We start from the raw sequence: 26,688 nt of genomic DNA on the forward strand, positions 1-26,688 counted from the left end.
GCTAAGCCCCAGACCCCAATCCTCTCCACACACACCCTCTGCTGTGCTCCCAGCAAGTCTTACCTGGTCCAACTCCCACTTTGATTATATCTGCTCCGGAAAGAATGAGCTCTTCCACCATCTCTCCTGTCACCACGTTCCCTGCCTGAGACAGAAAGAACACAGCTCGCGATCGTGAACTACTCCTGGTGGTACAAAGATGAATGAGTGAGGAACTCCACACCTGGACACAAGTATTCCTGAAGCCACTGGGCAGCCAAGGGACAAAAAAATAAACAAACAAATAAAAATGAGAGAAACACTGCATCCATTTCCTGACTCTACTTTAAGTCTGAAATTGGTGGGCCAGGGTGTCCTCCTGATTTCCTTCTCTATTGAATAGGAGCACAGAATAGGACACTTGGGCACTATATCTGGGTGAGCCGATAGCATGAGAAGCTACGGAACTATATACTTTTAGAACTCCAAGAGACCTTAGGGTACCTAGGTCAGGGCTTTTTGAACATTTCAGCGATGAACAAAACAAAACCTTGCAGAGAATCCAAATTCATAAAATAAGCAACAAAACACTCTCTCCGCTGATTAAAATCTTTATTGTTGGGCATAAAATGCTTCACAGACTGTAAAACCCCTGAACCTCTACGGAACTCCAGGGACCAAGGATTAGGAAACCACTGCTCATCTCACAGCCAGGAAAGCATCTGGGTGTCCCACCCTGGGGTCAGAGATTCCCAGCTGGATATAAACGGGCAGATGAACCCTGATGGACCAACAGCACTGGAACATGCTCAATTTCAGAACATGAAGCTATGGCCCTAAGAATAAATACAGAAGCCAGGAAGTGGCAGAATCTAAAAATCAAAAGGATGCATCTGGTTTGGAAATTGTACAAGTTCTTTCACTGCAGGAGTCTGAGAGCGTAAAAATAGCCCTTTTTATTACAACTCACTGCCCTGTGGATTCTTTAGCGGGTACATAGGATGCTTGGCAAGATGCCTGACTGAATTTTCACAACTGTGCAAAGTCTTATTTTGGGAAATGCATCCCTACTCATTCTACTCATTTTTTTTGCATTGAAGTCCCAGTGTATTTTCACGGAATTGATTCCCAGAGGGAATTCTTCTTTTTTAACTTAGACAAAGTGACTTTGTATAAAGGATCTTGGAAAAGGGTGATGAGGGGGCTCAAAGCTGTTTTAACCCAAACAGCATCTGACAACAGAAAATAACAGACAGCCCAGGAAGAGGACTAGAACATTTGTGCGACATTGTGATTTATAAGAAATACGTATATTTGATGATTCACATAACCAAAATATATTTCTCATATATATTTAGTGTTCACCCACAGTTCCTGGCTCACAGCTCTCAAAACCCTTGGAATTTCCTGAGCAATAAGAGCGATGGGAACATCTTTTGTTGTATTTGGTCCTGTCCTCAATTCCCAAAAACCTTCAGAGCCATAAACGTGAAATGGGTTTCTTGTTATTCATAACAAGCCCCTTTCCACCACCTCCAGGTGGAGGGTGGGCGAGCTTCCAGATTGAGGAACCAGGGCTTCCACAAGCCTCGGTGCTGAGCTTGGAGGACAGAAGCTCCTTTGTTCGGGATGTCATCCTTCCTCTCTCTTCACCTGGCTGTTGATTCGTATCCTTCAACAGCCTTTGTAATGAACCGGTAACCTAGTGCGTTAAACAGGTTTTCCTGAATTCTGTGAGCTGTTCTAGCAAATTAATTGAACCCAAGGAGGGGGTTGTGGGAAACTCTAATTTATAGCCAGTAGGTCAGCAGTACAGGTGACAACCTGGGCTTGCAACTGGTGTCTGAAGTGGAGAGTGATCTTGTGGGACTGAGCCCTTGACCTGGGGAACCTGATACGATCTCCCAGTAGATGTCATTGTTGAACACCCTGCTGGTGTCCCCATGAGGTTACGTCTTGATAAATTCATCATAAGCTGAAAACATTGTTAAGTCAAAAATGCATTTAATACATCAAGCCTATGGAAGATCTTAGCTGAGCCTACCGAAAGCAGGCTCAGAACACTTACATTAGCCTACAGTTGGGTAAAATCAGCTAATGCAAACGCTGCTTTATGATATAGCATGAAGATCTCATGCAATTTATTGAATCCTGTACTGAAAGTGAAAAACAGAATGGTCGGATGGGTAGAGAGTGGCCATTTACCCTGGTGATCATATGTGGTCGACTGGGAGCTGCGGCTCACTGCACAGCATCATGAGTATCATTGGCATATCGCTAGCCTGGCAAAAGAGTAAAGTCTGAAACTCGAAGTAAAGTTTCTCCTGAACACCTATCGCTTCTGCACCATCTCAAAGTCAGAAAATTCTAAGTCAGGGATGGTCTGTACATGATAAAGGTGGTATTACAAGTCAGTGAGGAAAGGAACGATATTTCAACAGACAGGGCTAGGAAAAGGGATCTTTTGGAAACAAGACATAGACTATCACTCATACTTTTCACCAGAAGCAGCTTCAGGTGGATTACAGAGTTAAAGTAAAAGTTGTATCCCCCCAAACAGAAGAAAACCTTGAATCCTTGTAATAGCATAACAGTGAAAGAAACAGAATGATAGATCTCTCCAAATGAACATAAAAAACTCATGTACGTATATCACACATACTCATATAAGCAACAAAATTAAGAGGCAAATAACCTGGTGGAGAAAAATGCCTGCCATTATGACACAGGGTGACTAACAGTAAAACAGAGCTCGTCTGGATGTACAAGAAAAATGCCAGCCCCCTCAGAACTGCCAAATGACATGAACAAGCGAAGAAACAGAAGTGGCTGATAAAAAGTGGGAAAGTGTTTAACCTCATTCATAATCAAATTAACATACCAGTGAGGTACTCCTTTTCACTTAACAAATTATCAGTGATTATAAACACTAAATGCTAAAGAGAAAACACACTCTCTTTCTCTGCTGGTGGAATGTCTATTTTAGGACAAGTTTTCCTACAAAGCAATTTGCCCATATAGAAGAAATACAGAAATATGTATATCCAATAAATCTATTTCTAGGATTCTCTCCCAAGGAAATAATCATAGACGAGGTCAAAGGATTTAACTAAAGAATGCGTTATTTACAACAGCGCAAAAGTGAAAATATATTCCCCCATATGGGAAGGGTTCAACAATCTATGGCCAATTCATATGATGTTTTTAAGATTGGTTTGATGGCATGGGAAAATGCCCAAATGCTTTCAGCATGATGTTAGGGGAAACAGAAGGAAACAGTACGATCTCAATTTTATTAAAACAATCACATGTGTACACGAAAAAATACACCAAAATGCCGACAAATTATGTCTATGTGAAGGAAGTGTTTGATTTTTATTAATTTCCTTCTTTACAATTTTCTGGATTTTACAGCAGAAACTGCATCACTTTTAGAATTAAATATGATGGCTTTTAGTTGGGGGTTTGTTTGTTTTTTTTTTAAAGCACGAGGACCAGCAGGAACTCTGCAACCAAGAAAGAACTTAAAAAGAACCTGAGAAACAAGACTCCGAGTGCATTCTTCCTGACTGGCTGATCTGCTAGATATTAAAAATTTATTTCAAAAATTAATTAAAATTCACATAAATTTAAAAATTTAAAATCATAAAGAAGCTACTGTAGGCTCCCTACAGAGTTTCATTTTCGATGTAGATTTTTTCCCCCCTCAATCTGGTGCTGCCTACAAATCATTTTATTTTAAAGGGCCTACTTTATACGAAATAAATTAATTCAAGTCAGCTCATGATGGACGAACCAGGTACAACCACGGACGATCAAAGGCAGTTTAAAAGCATGGAGGAGGTGGCATTGTTTCGCTAGCCCAGAGGCCTCCACGGGGGTCCCTGTCTCCCCTTCAGCTGCCTGTGTGGCTCCTTAACCACTGGTTAGGTGGTGGTCACTGCCGAGGGTGGAAAAAGCCAGAATGATCACGAAGTGCCTCAAGCAGGAGGACAATGAAAGAATGCTGACAACTGAGAGAGGACAGGACAGGTGAATTTCCACTTGCAGGAACACAAAGAGCTGTCTATACAAGTTTGCAGCCAAGGGCAAAAATAAGGAGAAAAAGGAAAAGATACAATCACAAAGGAGAATGAGAACAGGAGTATGGTCAGCCTCCAGGAAAAGGGCCAGCCCACCATGGAAGCAGCTCCAGGCAGGGGTGTGAGGCAGTGGGTGGGTCAGGCGAGTGGTTGGGCCTGCAGCACCTCCTGTGCAGGCGGGCCGGAGACTGGATGGTCTGAACTGAGTGCACCCAGCAGCACATCCTGCTCAGGCAGTTCGTGCCCGGCCACTTCTCAGGCAGCCACGACAAAACGGAAGCTACGGACCCTCACCTGGGCACCAAAGCAGCTGGGTGGAAACTTCCGCTAGGCACACCCCTCCCCAGGGAGACCGAGCACCATCCAGGCCCCGCCAGGCTCTGCCAGCAGCCAACACTCCTCCTCGCCAAGGAGATGTGTGGGCACCCAGGGAAAAAGACATAAAAAGCGACGAAAGTGAGTACTTTTACACCGTTTTAAAAAGTCCTCTGGGCAAAAATCAAAACTGTTTTGCCCCGATTTTTCCCGCTTTCCTGCAGACCTGCACACATACGGTAAAATAAGTTCAGAAAGGTGGAGGGTAGAATGACGGGCCTCACACTTACTGTGTAATTTTAAGAAAATCACTTCAACCCTGAGTCCCAATTTATCCCTCTATAAAATGAGACTAATCATACCCACTTGTTGTCACTGAAAGGTTTACAAAGAAAAAGTCCCAGCACAATGCCCAGCTCTCATTGGGCGCTTAGTAAAACGTGAGGGCCTTCACTTGAGAGATCTTGTATATTCCTCTTCTACTCACTCTCCTTTTGCCTTTTTTTTTTTTGAGTTTTAATTATGGTCAAATATATAGAACATCAAATTTACCATTTTAACTATTCTTAAGTGTGCAGTTCAGTGGCATTACGTACATGCACAGTGTGGTGCATTCATCACCACTATCCCTCTCCAGAGCTCTTCAGCATCCCAAATTGAAATTCTGCACTCATTAAACACGAACTTCTCTACCCACTTTTTACTGACTCTTGTGAGGCCCTCTGCCAAGAACAATCCTTTCTAGAGAATGATTTAAGGGAGCTGTCGGCAAAGAGCAGCAGGCTGCATATGGCCAGTGGGCCAGTTTGCCAGCTCCTAATGTAGGCTGATGGACCATTAACGCTGGTGCCTTCTCTCAAGTACATGGAAGATGTCCCTCTCCCTCCAAGTCAAACCAGGGAGTACGAGATGCTATCAGAGCAATAACCACCCTTCATGGCACATTAAACTGACTTTACTATGTGACTCTCAGAGACAAATATCACCCGAATCTCTGAGGCCCTTCATAGCTTCCACCAAAGTCCCGGTCCACACCAGTGCCAGAAAGAGGGTGAAAACAGAAAATCCAGGTAACTCAGCCTGAGAGGTGTTGTCAAGCCATAACAAGTCCCTTGTACTTCAGTGAGGCACGCTCAACTGGTAAGGCTGCCCACGACTGACACCTGCAAGGAACAGTGAAGCGTGTCTGCGTCTCCGGGAAGAGGTGTGGCGAGCAGGAGATATCTCCATGTGGTTCAGGAACTTGTCTGACCATGAGTGCTAGGGAAAGAAAGCAGGCAGGTGACTGAGCCACTGGCCACACATGAAAATGCCGAGGCTGTGCCCATGGCTACCTGGGAATGGGCCAACCGCGGCTGACGTGGCATTCCCCAGGGGCGCACAGCTGGACCTCCAGTGTAATCTAAACAGATTAGGTGTCAGAGACCTATCTTCTCAGGACCAGGTCAGAAAGAGCCACCAGCACAAGAGCATTTCTCAGACCCAACCTAGGGAGCCCCACATCCTATGAGCTGGCACGTGGGCTGGCTGAAGCAGGGTATAATGGGAGGATCCCAGGCCCTGAGGGCGGGCTGCCTAGCTCCGAACCAGAGGCCCACCTCTTACTGGCTGTGTGATTCCCCAGAAAGTTCCTTCACCTTTCTAAGACTAAGTTGTGCATTAATAAAAGCAGGTTCTATCATTCCTATGCAAAGACTTGTTACTATTACTTTTTTTTTTTTAAAGATTTTATTTTTCCTTCTTCTCCCCAAAGCCCCCTGGTACACAGTTATGTATTTTTAGTTGTGGGTCCTTCTAGTTGTGGCATGTGGGAGGACGCCGCCTCAGCATGGCCTGAGGAGCGGTACCATGTCCGCACCCAGGATCGGAACCAGCAAAACCATGGGCTCACCGAAGCAGATTGCGGAACTTAACCACTTGGCCATGGGGCTGGCCCAGACTTGTTGTTATTAAAAGAAAAATCCCTCGTCCATGCTAGTGCCTTTTTCCCACAGTACTGAGTCTGTACCCAAGATTACATTATTCCCTTTCCTCTGAAAGTCACCAGGCAAATGGCCACAGGACTTGTTACACTCTTCTTACAGCCAGCACCTCTATAGGACCCTTTTCTGCCAAAGGTGCACACATAAATCCAGGATGTCCTGGAGTGACAAGCCCGCACTCCTGACGCAGACACCTGGAATTGCCAGCCTCTGCCGAGAACATTTCTGAGCACCCTTTCTGTTCACTACATTGTAACGATCATAATAACACTCAGCACCCACATTATACACCTTCCAGTTCCAAAACACTGGACAAAGGGTAATGCATCCCCACAATGCCTCCAAAAGGCCTAAGACAAAGTGTATTTCCAAAAATCAAGGGCCTAAGAGTACTGGAGGTTTCTGAATGAATCAGACATTTCAGGGGTCACTGCAGGCAAATGGCTCAGGAATAAACATGTATCTCGCCAAAGTCTCCTGTTCATTGCTGGGGAAACCAACAAGAACAATGAAGACACATTCCCAGGCCAGCCAGCAAGCGCTGGAGGCACTTGCTGCAGGTGCCTGCCCAGAGGGCCGTGGGAACTCTGCGCCAGTCAGTCTCCCCCTCCCAGCCCCATCCCCCATAGCAACCCCCAGGCTCTGCTCTGGCAACAACACCCTTCCCCTTCTCCTACCAGCCCGCCTCCTGCCTGCCCTGCCCCCCCTCCCCTGGTCTTCAGCCCTGAGGGGTGGAACACAGACTCTCTGGGCTCTACAACAGGCAGCTTGCCAGAGCTCTCAGCAGGGCCAGCTGGGAGCGAAAACTCATGGCCAACTGTTTGGAGCATGCAATGGAAAGCTCTGGGGCTCCAGTGGATTTCTACTATCACTATCCTTTTTAAAGGAAGAGGGACATGTCTTCTCTCTCTTCTTAGAACAAAAACAAATGACCGTCATGCCACCGCCCCTTCTTCCTCTCCATCAGCCGTCCATCTCTGACTCAGTTCTCACAGCACATCCCCTCAATGGTACTTACTACCACCGAACAACCATTTGTGAATAGTGTCATGTTTACACAACAGCAGCCCATCTTATCCCTACAATAATACTCCAGCCAGTATTATCCTCAACCTCCTTTTTACCCGTGAGGAAAAAGGTTCAGAAGCGATGTGACTTGCCCATTGTGACTCAGCTCATGTGTTCACACCAACTTCAGGGGCATTAAGTTGGCGATATTAAGTGTTACAACCAGCAGCAAAGTAGAGAGGGGGAAGAGGGCAAGTGAGGCACCTGGGAAACGCTATTGAAGATTCGCTCCAAGGACAGAATACCATACAGCCCACATAAAGCAACACGGGTGCATCTCAACATACGATTGAGCGAAAGAAGATACAAAAGACGTGCGGTTTGATTACCATTTCGACGAGGTTCAAAAACAGGGAAATTCAAATGCTGTTGTTTAGGAATGCACCAGGAGGTGGTGAAACCAGAAACACACAAGGGAGGAAATGATCACCAGACCCGGGCTGGGGCTTGCGTCTGAGGTGGGAGAAGGGGCTTCCTGGTATAGGTAAACTGAAGGGCTGCTTATTTTATGACTGTTTATTAAACATCCATGTTGTACGCACTTTTCTGTTGGTATGCCATATTTCACAATTTAATACACGAACTACTAAAGAAAAAAAGCGGAACCCCTAAGTTGCCTCATTAAGTATAATTTCTTATTCCTAACCCGTCATAACTAATTCTTATACCCAAAAATGCCAGTAGATGGAAAGTACAACTTCCCAAGTTTATTAGTCCCTTGTATCTCCAGGGCAATTAAAACACTAGAGGTAAACTGGAAAGATCTGGAAAGGTCTAGACACCACCATCTCAGAGGAGGAGGAAGGTCAACAGCAATCCTGGGCCTGCCTTATCTCCTGCTCTCCAGAGTGAATGAACAAAAGATTCATCTCCTAGTCAACAAATATTTGTCATGTTCTTTCGGCCAGGCAGACATTGTTTCTCAGAATTTATGTTTAATATCAAATGCTGTTTATGGGCTACCAGGTCCTGGCTGGGGGCTTCTGCTCTCCCACAAGTCCAGCTTCCTGCTTCCCCTTTCATGAGAAAAAGTCACCACAGGGTTGGGGGCAGAAAAGCCAGTTGGGGCCTCATGATGATCGCTGGGTTAAGACAAAGGGTAACTTCATCACCCTCCAGCGAGCAAGCCTGAGGGCGGTCGACCCCCCACCTCAGAACTAGGAAGCCGAAACCGGTCACACACACATCGCCTACTGGAACATGGCAGCTTTATCACTGGAGTTAACAAGGACGGGGCATGTTAACAAGTCTCAAGGGCCAGAGCTGAGACTTTGCCTTCAGACCACCTGGCTTCAAATTCCAGCTCTGCTGTTCAACGTCAGTGTGACCTTGTGAAAATCCCAAAGTGTAACAACAAATCAGATCTTAAGATTCCTCGTCTGTGGCAAGTTTGGGACAACAGTTCCTACTCTTACAGAGATTTAAAGAAAACAAAGAACAGACATAAACCTCCTGAAACACAGTAGGCACTCAATAGACAATTCCTAATCCTTTCATCTCATATGACTAGAAAGCATAAAAATATTTATCCTAAAAATCCTTAATGGAAGATTTAACTCTATCAATAGAAATAATTCTTGTCTCCCAACTTCTTTACAACGATGAAATGCGAGGAGAAATAAAATTCAAAGTTAAAAAAAGAAGAGTTAGGTAAATTATCTATCTAGTGGTCAATCTATAATTGTCAAGTTAATTAAGAACAGCAAAGACACACATAATATAGATTTTCCAAAAGCCCAAATTTAACCCTAGAGCTTCTATTTCTTTTTTCTGTAAATCTGCCTTTCCCAGCAATAATATACATTCTAACTAAGAAAGGTGTTAATAATTAGGAAAATACAAAAAAGGCAGGAAAAGTCACAAATAAAGATTCGGGATAAAAATGATATACCAAATGATTTTCAAATAATAGCTGACTATTGCAAAATGTTCATATTGTGGATTTCAACTCTTCGAGCAGAGTTTTCTCCTGGTAAGCCAGGAGTGGGGCACAGATGACATAAATATGTTCAACTGAAACCTGGTTACATTGTTTTCATTTTTCAAAATATATTCTTTTTTAAAAGTGACACAGACCTTTGTTTAAAGGTATCACATCTGACGATATTTCACAGACATGAGGAGCCAACACCCTATGGTGTTGATCTGGATTTTATTTTTTATAGAGAGCCAGTGTTCAGATCTTCCAAAGCTGGTGCCTGTCCTCTTCCTAATGATTCTCAACAAGTCTTCTAATAAGAAGGCACCAAAAGCTCTGAAGAGAATAGCTCCCCCTGACACACCGAACAACTCTCTCTTTGCTTCCACATCTAGAGAAGGTTCCACCATACCTACCATGATAGTGTGTTCTGGAAATCTGGCACGGACAAGTTTCACGAATTCCACAAAATGTTCTGAATACCCATTGGCCACATCCAGGCAAATAAACTTAACCTGCGGCACGGCTTCCAGGATGCTGCTCATCTTTTCCAGATCATTCTCCCCACTGCCGGAACTCACGGCCACATGCTGTACCAAAATAAACCAAGAGGTGCAAGACATGAACAGTATGGAACATTCAGAAGTCAGACCCTGCCTCCACCCATTCACCTATTCTGGGGACAGTACAATGACATTTGAGGTTTACCCTGATCAGATATACACCCAGTGGACCTGCTCAAGAAATACGCAATCTCGGAGGTAAAGGAGATTCATTTATTAAGTTACCGAAACATTGGCTCTGTTATCTTTCCCACCATTACAACGCCTATATATCCCTAACCTTGGACATCAGCCACAGACTCTTTCCAGTAAACAGATTCTGAAATACGGGAAACCTCATCCTCGGCTTTTGTTTAATTTCCTCAAGCTCTCTATGTGGAACTCTGAATCGTGGAGCTGCTCGTGCAAATTCTCCTCCTGCTGGAGAAGGGGAGGCAGGAAGAACAAGGGTGCCCAGTCAACACAGGCTTCCTCCCACCAAGGCCGTGGCCATCACCCGGAGCATCTCGCTTGGGGAGCAGGAGGGAGTGGAAGATAATTAAAACTCCTCTGATAAAACAACTTCTTGTTTGCATCTTTCCTCCCAATGCAGTACTGTCACAACACGCAAATCATAAGCGGCACAAAGAGCCACAAGTCCGTGTTCCTATTAAGAGGGCAAAAGGTCCCAGGTGCAAGAACGAATGAGCCTGAAATGATCTTTCCCAAGTGTGCTTGTACGTGTTTACATCTGAAGCCACCAGACCCTCCTCTGTGATGCCCCCTCCCCCAACCTCCACAGGAGCAGTGCCCTCCAATCCACCCCTCTGCTCCTCTCAAAATCTGCTCTTTGGGAAAAGACTTGTTTTCAGTAATTTATGCCTTAGCCACACTAAGCCATGGGATCGTGCCCAGAGTCAGCATCTCACCCTTAATAAGAATATTTATATTTTAACTCCTATCTCTAAACCATAAACCACAGATGAGGGACATAGCTTAACATCCTTTGTTATTCCCAAAAAATCACAACAATGTAGCTACAACCCAGATACTGAGTGGAGGCAGACTGGTAACACAATACGTATTTACTCCAGTTCTCTGCGCTTATTCCAGTTGTCATTCTCACGTTGACAGGCTGACCAGTGCCAGCCCAATCACACCTTCTTTCCCTCCCACTAGAGCCTTGTCACCTTTTCAATTTTCCCTTTCATTTGTTTAAGTTCAGCAGGTGCAAGTTCAGATCAGTTAGCTTCTCTCGGTGTCACTGAGTTTTTAACATTTTCCCTTTTTAATTAGCCTTTAGTTTAGTGAGGGGCAGTAAGTCAAATGATCACTCTTGGTAATGAAGGCCAGGCCTTCAATTAATATGTTGCCAAAAACTCCCATAAAGAAGTCGGAGGTATGACCAAAAAAAAGAAAAAAAATCACTGCTCCCCAAACTTCTTACAGAGAAGAGGGGAAGAAGGTGAAACAAGCAAAATTCACTTGAAAACAAGATGTAAAACACGAAGGACTTGCTATTGAGCCAGAATTATTTTATCTCCAAAATCACCTTCTCACTAATCAAAATCCACACATAAAACATAAAACATAGCAAAAAAAGAGAAAAGGCCAGCCCAGTCACAAACGATCTGATCATGGAGGACAGCATCTCGAACGCAGACAGGCTTCTCTGCGGGCACTGGCGCAGAGACACCCAAATGTGCCAGGAGGAAAGTCAAGATGTTATACTGGGGCTTTTTGTTATTTTCAAACTACCTTTTTTAAAAAAACAAATAATAATGGCTTTATTGAGATATAATTACATACCATACAATTCACTCATTTAAAGTGCACAATTCAGTTGTTTTTAGTGTATTCAGAGTTGTGTGCAACCATCATCACTACCAATTTCATCACCCCAAAAAGAAACTCTCAAATCCTCACCCCCAAACCTCACCCCCAAAACCTCCCATCCCCTCAGCCTTCGGCAACCACCAATTTACTTTCTGTCTCTACAGGTTTGCCTATTCTTGACATTTCATGTAAACAGAAATCATATATGTGGCCTTTTGTGTCTGGCTTTGTCACTTAGTAAAATGTGTTTAAGATTCATCCATGCTGTAGCACAAATCAGTATTTCATTCCCTTTTACAGTTGAGTGATATTCCATTGTATGGATATACCAGATTTTGCTTATCCATTCATCAGTTGATGGACATTTGGATTATTTCTGCCTTTTGGCTATTATGAATAATGCTGCTATGAACATTTGTGTACAAGTTCTTGTGTGAACATCTATTTTTCTATTTGCTGAGTCTACACCTAAGAATGGAACTGCTGGTTCTTACGGTAACTCTTACGCCTAACCTTTGAGGAGCTGCCAAACTGTTTTCCAAAGCAGCTTTACCATTTTACATTCCCACAATGATACAGGAGGATTCCAATTTTTCCACATCCATGCTTGTTATTAATTATCCGCCTTTCTGATTACAGCCATCCTAGCAGGCATCTTGTTTTGAACTCCAAAACAACTTGTTATAATTAGATGCTTTTTCTACAGCCAAGAGAAATGGTCAGACTGGATCCACTTCCGGCAGGAAACAATGGTCTTCCACAGGCTCTCATGTAACACATCACCTTTCAAGGATAAAAGCAGATACTCCTTGCAGGTAAAGCTTAGTATTTTCAAAACAGGATACAGGTTTCCTTGGTAAAGCTCTGGCCATGATGACGGGCTGGGGGACACCCTGCTGTTCCCCAAGTCTCTCTCAGGACTCTGTTATGTATCTGGCGCCGATTCAAATCCTTTTGACAACCCTGAGGATTTTCTGCAACAAATGTAATTTATGACCAGGTGCAGCCATACCTGCAGGCATTCTGGATGATTAGCAGCAAAGAGCTTCCAGTCATCGAGGCTGTAATGCTTATGAATTGCTGTAAACATGGAGTGCTAGGAAACAAAACAGCACCATTACAACGAGAAGTCAAGTGAGCCCTCCCTCCCTTCTTCCATCGGTGGGGGAGGGTGAGGCAACAGCACAAAAGCATCGGGTGTTCCTGCCATTCACGCTTCACTTGCTTTGAACACGCTCCGAGGAGCCAGAAATAGACAAAGGTGTAACCAGTGAAATCACAAAACTGTGTTTTCCCTTCTAATCTGAGAAGACAACCCTGCACTCAGGACTTAGCAGGCTCCACCAGGAGGCAGCAGAGGCATAAGGGGTGTTCTGAGAGCCCAGTCCCAGCTCACCACCTGAGTGAAGCCAAGAGCAGCTCAGACAGCAGGCGCCCTGCCCACAAGAGGGGCCGCCCTAAGGCCAACTTCTGCTTAGTCAACCCAAAAGGACCTCAACTTGTACCTGAAAGCCTTGCTTTGTGTTCACAACCTAAACATGGCTTACTCAAAGCTAAACCCATGAGGCAGTCGGTATTCTTGAGGGAGGGGATTACAGAAATCATAGTCCTAAAACTATGACCATCAACCCGGCATCTTCGTATGCATTTCATTTACTTCTCAGAACAACTTTGCACAGTAATACGAGCTTCACGGGCAGAAAGGGAGACTAAGAAATTTAAATTTAAGACATGTAACAATTGCTTGGCCAATGAGGAGCAAAGACCAGAATGAAACTCACATCTGACTGCGGAGCTCAGGCGCCTTCCTCTCTGTCAGGTCCTCTCTCCTAACTTCTCTGGGTCTATTTTCCCACCTACACTTTCCCATTCTAAAATTTTATGGCTTTATTCACTTGCCCTAACTCAGTGGACCCTAGAAATAGAAAATTCATAGCACCCACACGTGGTTGGCTATTTCAGTATACACTGTCTCATTAACGGGGAGTCTTCCCTGTGAAAATGGGAAGAGCACAGCAAGAGCATACGTTTTTCACGGACTACTAATTTGACGTGTGAATTAATCAGGGCTATTCGCTGCTCCCTGATTCCACCCACTTTTACACTAATACATAATTCATTAGTAGCAAAGGCTGATCACAGAGCAGAGCAAGGAAAAAATAGGGAAAAAAAATACAAACTCCTTTAGCAATTAATTTATTAGCCTCTGGCCCAAAGCTCAGTCGGGGGGCTGAGGGATGACAGACAATACAACTGATCATGGAGTCAGACAGACCACCCCATACTCCATTTTGTGAGTTCATAATTTGTTTGAAAATCTTCCTTCTAATCACTGACTAATAATGAATCGCAGCACCTCCTGAGGTTAGACTTGCTGCCCACAGCAAGAAGCTCTTCCAACTAATTGGATTTATCTTTTCACTTGGCAGGCACTGTCAGTGGAAAGAGATGCACACAGCCTGTGCGCATCAGAAGAAAGACTTCACATCGAGGATGAATAAGGCAAGCTGTCCCTCGGACACAGCCGCACAGACGAAGGTCCTGCCCACAAATGGCTTTTCCTTATTTGTCCAGATACGCGCTACTCCCTTTACAGGAAACTAGACTGGTAAACTGGCTAAAAGGGACCTTGAGCTTGTACTGTTATCTGTCAGTGTAAGCTGGGAGGTAAATCCCCCATTCTGGAGTCAGTCTGGGTTTGAATCTTGGCTCTGCCTCCACCTGGCTGAATGCTCTGGGTCAAGTTACATCTCGCCTCTCTCTCTCTGCCTCAGTTTCCTCATCTTTAAAGGGAACCTACCTGGTGGAGTTGTGACAACATTATATACATTATCCCCAGTGTTTGGGACATAAATGCTCAATATACGTTTTCTCCATAATTAGGTAATAAATGCTGTAACACAGGCTGCATATGAAGCAGTTCTGTCTTAATTTTGAAGGCGCTGTCACTCTTCCATAACATGGCCCTCGTCTAACTTTATAATACGGCACGATGTCCAACTTCTTTTTGCATCTCTAATTTCCAAAGCTGCCATGGGCATGTTCAAGGAAGAAACGGAGACAGATCTAGACCATCTTGGTGAGGGCAAAGTCCAGACTCTACCTATCTTCTGACTGACAAGAGGGAGGAAAAAAGGGCCTCCAGCAAGCATGAGACTCAGAGCAAAACAGATCGGCCACAGCGAATTTCCCAAAGTCTCACTCTTCTCCTCTCCCCTCTGTCTGAACAAGCCCAGGGTAGGCTCCTGAAAACCTGGCTGGTGTGAACAGCAAAGGGGAAAAAACCCACCGTCCTACCTGTGTCATCACCACTGCCATCTCAAATGTCCCCACGGTGTCCATGTTGGCCACAATAATGGGAATCCCTGAGTAGGTCTGCTTCGAGTTTCGAAATGTGAAGGTGCGCTCAAGATCCACCTAACGGCAAAAAGGGAAAAGAAGTGCTCTGCTCTTTACGTGACTTGTGCAGAATTTCTAGGGTTTGGAGTGAACGGGAAGAACACAAAGGAAGTGTATGCCCCTTGATCCCTGATTCTCTTAGGGGCTGGGCCAGGTGCTCCAAAGACGGGAGAGTTCCTGGGGTGGTGATCCAGGTGGAAAAGCTGAGCGAGGCTCCTTGCTAACCCATCCTCAAGTGCCAGCACCAGGCGGTGGACATTCTGCCATCAAGCCAAGCCTCCGTATCGGCAGCTCTCTCCTTCATCAGCCTCTCCCATCCCATTGCCACCTTCTGTCCCAGCCTGGTTCATCCTAGCCCTTAACACTCACATACACGTTATCTTCCCCCCTTCCATGGACTGGAGAGATCACCCCCCTTCTGGGAAACTTTGCTGCACGGTTCCCTGTCAACCACGGCCCTCTCTTTAATCCTCACCTTCGAGAGAACCAGACGCTCCAAATTCACCCTGCAGTGAGCTGCAAACCATTAATCCCTCAACCGTTTGACTCTCTTAGCTGTTTGGTAATCATGAGCATCTTTCAAAGAGCTGGGAGGAGGTATACTGCAGCCAGATGTCTATGCACATAAACACTTGCTCCTCTGACTTGTGCACGGCTGGAGGGAGGGCACTCCAATTCTATTGTAACTCCAACGTCAGGGCATTTATGACTAACTCAGCTATCAGGAATCCAGAACAAGAGCTGGCCTTGGTGGTGGGCTCAGCAAACGCAGTGTACTAGGGCCAGGCGCTCACCAGGAGATAGCACAGTCAGACACTTCCTTGACCCAGGGCAGATGCCAGGCCTGTATGCTCACAGATCCATTCATCACCCTTTTCTGCTCTGCTGTTACCACAGGGGGCCCATCTCCTGCAGGCTCCATTTTCCAGGTTGGTTTCTAGCTGAGTTCATCCAATGGGGTCACTGGGTGGGAAACTGGAGGATAGTAGGGGTTGGGAGGAGAGCCTGAGTGTAGTCAGGGTAGTTCTCCAGACCCCCTCTGCCTTGGCCTGCATCATCTTGATTCCAGCTTTCACAGAATGATCCCAGTCCTTGGGCTCCAGGAACACCACCTCCTCCCTTTGGGAGTGGTTCCTCACTGCTGCCAATCTTTGCGCTGCCTCAATACCTCATCTGGCGTCTCCGCTATGTCAGGATGCCTTCCATTAAACTCCCCGTTTTAAATACTCAGCACTGTTTCTTTCCTTGGCTGGACCCCAACAGACACAGGCCATTCCGGAAGTGGGTGCCTCCTCAAGGAGAACCGGCAGGAGGAACACAGGTGTGAATCTTATGCTTCTGAAACAATTTGGACCTACATAAATCTCAGCTCATGAGTACACCAGCAATAATCATTTCCTACCACTGTTCCAGATCCTTCTTTTATTCTTTATCATTTGAGACCACTTCCACTTTGCAATCAACATCATGTCAGAAAACACCATGAGACATCTCAGGCCTCTGAGCCGTTTCACATCTCCTGCTTCTCCACACAGGGCTGCATGTCCAGAAGGCTTCCTGGGTGAGTGATGCCATAAATAGGACTGCACTGCCTTACACGGCAATCAGTGAGGGGAAATGAGATGCTGTTATTGCCTGAGAATATGTGGCAGTTCAGCCCTTTCTCCACTTCTTTCATTATGATTCTTGGTTCTACTTCAGTGAAGCAAGTTATATCTGCATTCTGAAAGATAACTGAAGGGGTCTATTAGTTGCAATCTTCCATGCTGCTAATGGCCCTCTAACATTTTGATTTCACTGGCTTAAAATACTCCGAATTCCTTGGTCTCAAATTAATCTTATACTCCTCCCAAGATGCATGGGAAGAGCTGCTACACTCTGCACCCGGCTGAGCTCACAATGGGTTTTTCTTGGCACCCTAAAACCTATCAACAGTACACAAAAAACAAGCTCTTCATTGAAAAGGTCATCCTTGACACTGAACTCTTGCCTTTCATTTCTAGTCTTCTTCATATGGTAGATTCTACGCAATCCTTAATTCTAAGAAGGAAATAAAATTATCTTCCATGACCTTGTCCACACAGAGAGAAAGACACACACACACACACACACACACACACACACACACCCAAAATAGACTGGTTGTTCACTGAGAGAGAGAAATAGTTTAAATATTCCAGCCTCCCAGGAACAGAACTTGGCACTTCATCTGCCACAGCTGGTCAAGGCACCAAATATAGCACCTCCAAATTCCCACTCTGCTAAGCCTGATTTGAAAGGGAACGTAAAGTAATAAACTACCCCTCCCACATCTCAAAAGTAAAGGTTTCTGCTTCTTTTTAAACACCCTTCATTAAAGTCCGTCCTACAGCCCAATATGTGGGGGCTTTAAAGGACAAAGAGAGGCCCATCTACCACATTCTAAATATCTCAAGGTTATGAGCCAAGCTAACAAGCTGCTGCATAAACTTTGTTCTATCCTCCAACCTTGACAAACAATTTCATTAATGACCTGAAAAGCACCAGGACATGGCCACAGAGAGCCAGCCCTGGCTCCCGGTCCACACCTCCTTCTCTTCCCACCCAAATCCTTATATGCACCCAGGGACACCCTAGACTGAACATAAAGCTCCATGCACACACACATCCATTCCACAAAGAGCTGCCACTTGGCCACTCTCTGAGGTTAGAGGTGAGCACCCCAGCAGCACAGTTGGCCCCTGGGGAAGAGGCCCTTGCAAGCCTTGGAGTCAGCTTGCAGTCATTTGGGAAATTCAGGATCCTGAGAGCCTGGAGCATGGCCTAGAGAGAAAGGCATAGCCCTCCAGCCCTGTCCAGCAAGGAGGGGACAGGGGCCCCTTTTGCCTAGATCTATGGATGGTACTGATTAAAGCAATTCTGTTATTAGATCATTCTTCATCTGTCTCATCTGTAGACTATAGTCTATAGGGACAATAGTTTTCATCTTTGCAGTCCTAGTGGCTCAAAAAGTGTGGAATCAACTACTGTCTAGCTAAGGAGTAAGAATGATACTGTGTTTTGACCCCCAGCCTTTTTCAGGGCAATGCTTGGTGGGCCGCAGCCCAGCCCTCTGGACATGCTCTGTCCCCTGGTAGCTTCACCATCAGTTGTCAGGATCCAGAGAAGCATACGCAGCTGTGCATTCCCAGAGAGCCACAGAGTTCCACAAAAGCAAAGGACCCCAGTGGCCAGTCCAGGGCATCCGTATGCACATCAGAATCATCATCGTAGGATGACGGCCAAAATACACACACTCAGGCTGCCCCAAATTTCATAAATCAGAACCTTTGTGTTGGAGACAATATATGTATTTTGGAGTATCTCCCTAGGTGATTCTTATGTATTAAGAACAAATTTATTCAAACCCTCTCATTTTACAGAGCAAAATTTACAAAGGCTGTTACGGTTTGAATTGTGTCTCCCTAAAAGGATTTTTTTTTTAAAGGTTGGCCCTGAGCTAACAACTGTCGTCGATCTTCTTTTTGTTTTTTTTCCTCTTCTTCTCCTCTCCAAAGCCCTTCAGTACATAGTTGTATATCCTAGTTGTGAGTGCCTCTGGCTGTGCTATGTCGGATGTCGCCTCAGCATGGCCTGATGAGAGGTGCCACGTCCACGCCCAGGAGCCGAACCAGTGAAACCCTCAGCCACTGAAGCGGAGCCTGAGAACTTAACCACTCAGCCACGGGGCCGGCCGCGCTAAAGGATGTTGAAATGTTAACCACCAGTACCCATGAATGTGACCTTATTTGGAAATAGGGTCTCTGAGGATGATCAAGCTTAACATGAGGTCATTAGGGTGGGCCCCATTGCAATATAACTGGTGTCCTCTTAAAAAGGGGAAATTTGGACATAAGACACACAGAAAGCAAGAATGTCACATGAAGATGAAGGCAGAGATCCGAATGATGCATCTACAAGCCAAGGAACACCAAAGACTGCGTGTCAACAACCAGAAGCCAGGAGAGAAGCACGTAGTAATGGATTCTCCCTCACAGCCCTCAGAAGGAAAAGCCCTGTCAACACTTGATCTGGGAATTCCAGCCTCCAGAACCGTGTTTCTGTTGTGCAAGCCACCCAGTTTGCGGTACTGTGTTACAGCACCCCAGGAAACTAATGCAGAGCCAAGGGGGTACAATAATTTAGCGCAGAGCTTGGACTAAAACCCACGACTCCTTTCTCCCAGCCCAACATTCTCCCCACTCTGCCATGCTCTCTCTCATCCCCCTGAGAACAACCTGCTGGGGATTGCTCAGGCTGCACCAGAACCTGCTGGAGCCGATCTGCTTCTCAATGGACCGCTGGTGAAAAAATTACTCCAGAGTTCTAAGACGACTGAAACTTGTTGTGTTGTGTCTTCCCTGTCCTAGGACAAGTGGCCAATCTCCTGCTGCAAATTCCTTCAGTGTCTGACTTCTAAAGTTATAGTTGCGTTAATAAGTTTGGTTTCTGTTTCTAATCTCACTAGGGTGGGATATCAGAGATAGAAATGGGTCCTGAGGAAGAAAACACTCAGAAGTTAAGGAATGGTGCAAGCTCCCCAGGTCTTGCCTCTATCAACAAACACGTCACTTCCTCTGAAGAGATTCCCCACTTGTCCCCACGCAGCCCTGTAGCACCTTCTTCTTGTGGACCAGGGGCTTGAGAAGACATGGGTAAATGCAATGGATGGACAGTGGAGAGATGTCTGTCTATCTGGTACAACCATGTAAGGCCACCTGGGCCATCTCCACCTGTATGCTTTGCCTCTGGGAGTTGACCTCCAATCCATTTTATGTGAGACTTTGGGAATGCCCTTGCAGGAGTCCTAGAACTCCTGGGGGGGGAGATCACTCTGCCTGGCTCTCCTTTTCCTGCTCACTGCCTGAAGCACCATCACCAGGCCCGGCTCCTAGCAAAACCACTGGAAATGCTGTCAACAATCAAAGCTTTCCCTTCCCAGCCAGACTCTGCTCTCACAGGGTACGTTTCCTCTTCTAGCTCGACTCCCATCAGCTCTCTGGTTAGGCTCACAGATGGTCATTTACCACTTAGCTTCAAATCTGCTTTCAGGTATTACTTTTGAGGGGACACACATTTTAGGCCTCCATCTGATTTGGTAAAGAAAAGTTTTTATGCCTGCAAGAAAATCTCAGGCATCTGCAAGCACACAGAGAAAACATTGAGAGGGGATTAGGGGCCAAACAGATCTAGGCCTAACCAGATCCCTCAACATCACTGAACCAGCCAGGCAGCTGCCTCAGGCACCAGGAAGCTAAACCACGTGGGGAACCAACTGGAAAACCAATGCCAGTTAACTCAGGTTTCCAGGCACGGAGCTGGCAAACTCCCACAAAAGTCGAAACACAAAAACCTCTCTCAAGGGCACAGAGTTCCCACTGCAATGTGTACATGCAGACTGCCGGGTGCCATGAGAAGCCTAGACAACATTAATGGTGGCAATCGGCCCAAATTACGAGACCAAATGAGGCAGGACATCATGCTGTTCCCTAGGAAGGGGTAATTCATCCGATTACACAAATTCTCAACGTTTTACCTTCTCCAGATGTTCCCTTGTTCAAAATATTTACATAATACAGCCTTGTTTTAAACATAATTTTTCTTAAAAATAAATTTCTCTCTGCCAAGTGAATTGTGAACAAGTAGTTTGTAGGGACCTGAAACTGGCCACCCCAAGATACGTCTCTTTGGCATCAGGATTATTTGAGGGTGATTGCTTTTGATAAACTGGGACAGGGAAGGAGGCTCTGAGGAATGGAACTTGCCCTTTGTTAGGACATATTTACATTTGTAAGGTAAATCTCTATCTGTAAAAGGTGCCTCCCTCTCTGTACCAGGAAGAAGAAAGGAGATGACCTTCTCTCTAGAAACTCTTAATCAATGCCAAAGGCAAAGACTTAAATCTGCATTTTATTGTGCTTGTCTGGTAATCTCCTGTAACTGACTTCCCTCCCCCTCCCAACGTTGGCATTTCTTTAAGGATTAAGCACCTTTCCTTAGGCTAGGAACTGATTGCTGCGCTCACCTGTGACAGCCCAGCTCCAGACAACAGACTTGCCTCCTGCTGTGTCCATCAAGCGCTGTGGAACAATCTTGTGACTATTGTGGGAGGGACATTTCAATCATATGTGAAATATCCTGTTTGGGGGTATATAACCACTCTGTGCACCCCACTTCTTCGGTGTCCTTTCTTCCTTCGAGAAGAAAGGCCCCCAGGTCATGGTTCCTCATAAAGCTTTGTTTAAATTTCTCTTGCTATTCTGTCTCATGTGAATTTAATTCGTTCTCCGGCCAGACGAACCCACATCTGGAAAGAGGAAACGTCTTCCTCCCCTACAATTTAAAGAATACTGAGGCCACCAAATTATTCGTCTGCCCAGAATCCTCACATCTTGCCTTGGTCAGGCCTTAGGTACCAGCTACTATTTATCCTTCAGAGGCCCAGGGCCTGCCAACCTGTTTATTGTTCTTCCAAGAGTCCAGTCTGCCCAGCTCGTTAGCATCTGAAAGAACATGAAGGACAGGAACAGAGTGGTCCCATCCAGGGTGAGAAGGATTAAGCATTCCTGGCTTCTTCCAGTCCTGTCTTGTCCCAGTCTCTCTGGCTCCACCTGCGTGAGAAGGTGACTTGCTTCTGGTCACTGGCAAAAGCAGGCTTCTTTAACCCAAACAAGCCCTTGGCTGGCACCGCCAGGCACTGCAGCCAGGCCTGGGCAGAGGCCGGCAGTGGAGTCCCTTGCAAGGGGATTTATTTATGGTCTTGTGGTGTGGGGCCTATGGAGCAGTGGGTGGCTCCGCCTCCTTCCGTTTACTCCAGAGGCCTCAGCCTCCAGATCGAGTCCAGCTCCCTCCCTTCTTCTCCAGCTCTCAGCAGACCAGGGAAAGTCACTGTCACCAGCATACACTACTCCAGGCAGCTGTGCCTTTCTGTGCATCTAGTTAATCCTTCAGAGTTCGACCTTCCTCCTCCCCAGTAGGGGCATCCTTGCCCCACCCCCACCGCCGGCTATTTCCAGTCCAGTCTCCACCTGTTCCTCAGGCTTTGCTCTCATCAACGAAGAGCCAGCAGAACAGTCCGGGGTATCCAATTCAGGCCCCACCCCCACGCCTGCACCCCAGTGCTTTCAGCTTCCCTAAGACTGGGCTGGACTGCAGCTGTCCAGTAAGTAGGGTGCCACCAGGCAAAGTCCCCAGCCTCACTCTCAGCAAAACCACTGAAACGTCGAAAGTAAAGTCTGAACTTTTGCCCTAGAATTACGTGTTTTTTAAACATTTTAAAGAAATTGCATTACTGGACCTGATACGAAAGCAGCAGCAGCTCTCTGCACTAAGAGACACTACCAAAATCACAAGGACCTTTAGTTGTTTTTCCTCTCCGTCCACTGTGTCCTTTTCTCCCCATAGGGGCCCCTCCACCAGCGCCCTCCACCACCAGCCACTATTTCTTGATCACTTGGCCACTTGATCTTTGCTCCTCTGTGGTCTAGTTCTAAGGTGTACTCGCCTTTGCCCACCCCAACAGGACACATTTAGAATTTTAGGCCAGAGCTGGGCCCCTTAAAGACACCTCCCGTCCTGGCAGGGAACCCGCTGGCTGTCCCCTTTCTCAGGCGGTGGGGAGGGAGAAGGCCAAGGGGGTGAACACCCTACCCATCTTCAGACACACAGAAATGCTGGCAAGCTTCCCACATACCACCGCCTCCCACCTCCCTCCCCCGCGCCACACGGAAAAGAAAATCCCCCCACCCTTGAGCCCCCTCACCTCGGCTCGGCTCTTGAGGCTGCTTCGCTTGGGTCGGAGGAGGACATCCTTGAAGTCCAGCTTGAGGTCTGCATCGACGCGGGGCATGGTGCCGATCGGCGCGCTCGGCCCGGCACGGCCGGAGCAGGCAGCTCCTCCCTGCAGCACCGGCGCCGGGGCGGAGGCGGGGGCGACCGGGGCAAGGGGATGGGGGTGGGGGACCCCGGGGCAAGGGGGGGTGGCCCGCCGGCGCGGGCCGGGAGGGGCGGGGCGCCGGCGTGCGGTGGGGCGGAGCGGGGAGGGGCCGGGGAGCGCCGTGCGGCTGCCGAGCGTTGGCGGGCGGCGGGGCGCGCACGCTGCACTCTTAAGGCGACCGGCCCGCCCCCAGCCGCGCTCGGCCCGCCCCCAGCCGCGCTCGGCCCGCCCCCGCGCTCCGTTGGCCAAGGCCAGCCCCGCTCCCCAGCTCCGGGCGAGGGAGCAGCAGTGGACCCGGGAGGGTGCGGGTGGGCTCATCGCTGACCGAACAGCGGCTGAGCGCTCGGCGCGTGTGATGTTTTTCATACGCTTCCCCCGCCGCGCGTTTACAGCCTTGCTCCTTGCGGTGGCCGAATTGGCGGGGAGGAGCGGGGAAGGTACACCGGCTTGTGTGTCACCGAGGTCCCCCATAGGGAGGAGGCTTGGCTTGTGACCGCCTTACTCAAGGGAAAAGGCCACTGCTTGAGAGGTTTCGCTTCTCCCTTCTCTCATTTCAAGCCCAGTGTGCCCACCAAGTGCTGAATCAGACGTCTCCCCTAAAATAAGAAACCCCAGGGAAGTTGGATAGAATTAAGGAAAAGAATGTGGACCGGTAAATCTATTTAGCAGCAATGGGAATTGAGGCAATTTTTGGATCCCCTTTGGATTTCAGGGGGTGGGTTGTTTGAATAAAAGCAATGAACTCTATAGTCAGTGCACATCCTGGGATTTGGGGGACCTGAGTCCCCTCTAACGGTTAACGGTGATGTCAATTTATTTTTAATTCACTTGCTGACCCCACGCAGCCTTTGTTGTGTATTAGAAATGCGCTTAAGTGTTCAGCCTGCACCTTCTCATTCGCTCTCAGAACAACCCAATGAGGAAGGAGCCGTTTTGCAGATTAAAAAGAGGCTCGTGTAAATGAAATAACTTGCCCAAGGTCGCAGTCAAGTTAAAAAGTCTCTTCTGTCCTTAGAACTTGCTACAATCTTAACTAAAGCTGCTATTGTCCTGGGACCTCTCTCTGCCTGGGTTCAGAACCTGGCTCCGCTGCTTTCTATCTTGGGGACCGCGAGGGAGTCACTTGATTACCCTCAAGGTCAGTTTTCTCGTAGTTTAAAGGAGCAGGGAAGAAAAAGATAATGCTATCCTCTCCAAGGCTTTTGTGAGAATTAAACTGTGTGTGTATGTGTGTGCGTGTGTGAGTGCACATGTCCCATAGTTGCTCAATAAATGGTAGAGGTCACCTTACATCATGCGCTTTATGATTTATATCCTCAAACGAGATTACTGACTGCACAAAGGCAAGAATAATCTCTCATTTTCTTTCAGTTGTCTGCAGCCTCCAACTGTTCTCAGTGAACTCGTATTGGGTATGGCTGACCATAAAGAGACAACACAGTATTCGTTTAACACAAATGTCTGCAAATGATAAAGGTCTTAGCCCATCCCACTTGCTCACATCATTTTTGCCCCACAGGAAGTGCTTGAAGTTTCGCGGAAGGGAAGGAAACTTATCAGCGAAAGAATGAAAGTGACCACAATTAGTCGGACCAACGAAGTATTTATGAACCTTCTCACATAGTTGGGAGCTCACCACATGTGCTGCTTTTTCCCCCCAGAATACTACCTCTCCCCTTGGTTTCTTCCCCACTCCCTTTCTGTTAGAATAGAGACAGAAGCTCACTTTACACATTTCATTCCTTCTCCTTCTGGAATGTTCTGTGATACCTGCTCTCTTCTCAGGCACAAAATCATAGTCCTACAGAGTCAGCATGAGTCCTTGATTCTCTGGCACCTGCCTTGACTCCTTTAAACGTCCATTGCACCTTCTACATAATCCTGCTGTATTTCTCATTACACTAATAACAATAAAGTCACCTGTCAGTACAAGGAAAAGTTCTGACTGACTAGACAGAAAAAGCCATAGAGTAACCGCAGGCCCATTTAGAAACAGTTCAAACAGACCCCAGGTTGTCTTTCAGAAAAACTGTAAAGTCACGTAGCCAGAGCATGCGTAAAAGGAGAAATTGTGACCTGAAACCACCTCGGAACCAAAGGTCCTCCTTCCCACAGAACCCAAGGACAGGGACACGACCGGAACTTGGAAGTTGGACTCTTATCAGAAGCGAGGGGTCCCTCATTCAGGAAGATACGGTGTTAAAATTCCTTCCCCACCTCATCAAAAATGTTAAGAGCCCCATCATAAAAGTTTAGAACCTCATCATAAATGTTCAGAACCCTGTCATAAATATTTAAAACCTTATCATAAATGCTTGAAGCCCACCAACCAAAACCTGTCCCACCAGCATTTCCACATGCCCACCTGTTCTCCCTAACCTCTTAAATTTTGCCCCAAATCCTGAACTGGGGAGACAGATCTGAGGGCACACGCCACCTGTCCCGCTGCAGATGGATCTAGCAGAATAAAGCTGATTTTTCCCCCAAAAGCTTCTGCCGTAATTAATTGGTTTTTATTCATGCGCATCAGGCAAGAGAACCCCAATTTTGTGAGGTAACAATAGAAGATATTCAGAATCCTACATGTTAACACTGTATGGTCTGCGGGTAGAGAGGTACCAAAATTACATGGGAAGATAACCTCCAAAATTATATGAGATAGGGGCCAGCCCAGTGGTGCAGCAGTCAAGTGCGCACGTTCCACTTCAGTGGCCAGGGGTTCGCCGGTTCGGATCGCGGGTGCAGACATGGTACTGCTTGGCAAAAAGCCATGCTGTGGTAGGCATCCCAAATATAAAGTGGAGGAAGATGGGCACGGATGTTAGCTCAGGGCCAGTCTTCCTCAGCAAAAAAAAAGAGGAGGATTGGCAGCAGTTAGCTCTGGGCTAATCTTCCTAAAAAAAAAAAATTATATGAGATAAAGCCCACCTGGCCTTGTGCATAGTCTTTTTGCATATTAATGAATTCAGTTCGCTAATATTTTGTCGAGGATTTTTGCATCTAAGTTCATGAGGGACGTGAGTCTGTAGTTTTCTTTTCTTTTGATGTCTTTATCAGGGTAATAGTGGCCTCACAGAATGAGTTGGGAAATGTTCCTCACTCTATTTTCTGAAAAAACTTGTATAGCATTGGAGTTAGTTCTTTAAATATTTAATAGAATTAACCAGTGAGCTAAAATTATGTAGGAAAATAGTTTATTTTTAGTAGATAAGAGTCTCTCAAGACCCAGAAATAATGAAAATTAAGTATTAAAAAGTTGGAGATAATTCAAAATTATGCTATTTGATATTGTGGGAATAAGAAAGAATTTGTGCGCATTTGACATTTTGTGCATTTGAGGAAATTTGTACCGTTGGACTAACAGAACGACCTTCTAATGCCAATTCAAAATGTGTATTTAAGTAATTGGTTTGAACCTATGAGAAGAAAGTGAAATCTATTAAATTTATGTAGATTGTCGGAACATTTAAGAGAACAGGTTTCACATACAGTATTTATAAAAGTTAGTAAATTACTTCGGGAAGCTCAGTTAGGCAGTGAGTTTACTGCTTTACTATGCAGAATAATTGGTGGGAACCTTGCAAAATGCAGATTATGCCTCAGTAGGTCTGGG

The 26,688-nt window shown here is 46.3% G+C and overlaps 1 protein-coding gene across 3 annotated transcripts in view; it reads right to left on the bottom strand.

The window, feature by feature from the left end:
- GMPR (guanosine monophosphate reductase) overlaps nt 1–23,216 on the bottom strand; it is a 41,038-nt gene extending 17,822 nt beyond the window's left edge. The window contains exons 1-5 of one of the 3 annotated variants that reach the window (XM_014866399.3): nt 22,902–23,216; nt 15,020–15,139; nt 12,735–12,818; nt 9,761–9,934; nt 64–145 (exon numbers count right to left, since the gene is read on the bottom strand). In XM_014866399.3, coding sequence (XP_014721885.1) covers nt 64–145; nt 9,761–9,934; nt 12,735–12,818; nt 15,020–15,139; nt 22,902–22,988 — 547 coding nt within the window. In that variant the 5' untranslated portion in view covers nt 22,989–23,216. Of the gene's footprint in view, nt 1–63; nt 146–9,760; nt 9,935–12,734; nt 12,819–15,019; nt 15,140–21,164; nt 22,430–22,901 lie in introns of those variants that run through there. The other 2 variants (XM_070515603.1, XM_044773212.2) reach the window with 2 other exon arrangements.
- Between the last annotated feature and the right edge of the window lie 3,472 nt (nt 23,217–26,688).

The sequence above is a fragment of the Equus asinus genome, chromosome 8 (assembly GCF_041296235.1).
Source record: "Equus asinus isolate D_3611 breed Donkey chromosome 8, EquAss-T2T_v2, whole genome shotgun sequence".
NCBI classification, from domain to species: Eukaryota; Metazoa; Chordata; class Mammalia; order Perissodactyla; family Equidae; genus Equus; species Equus asinus.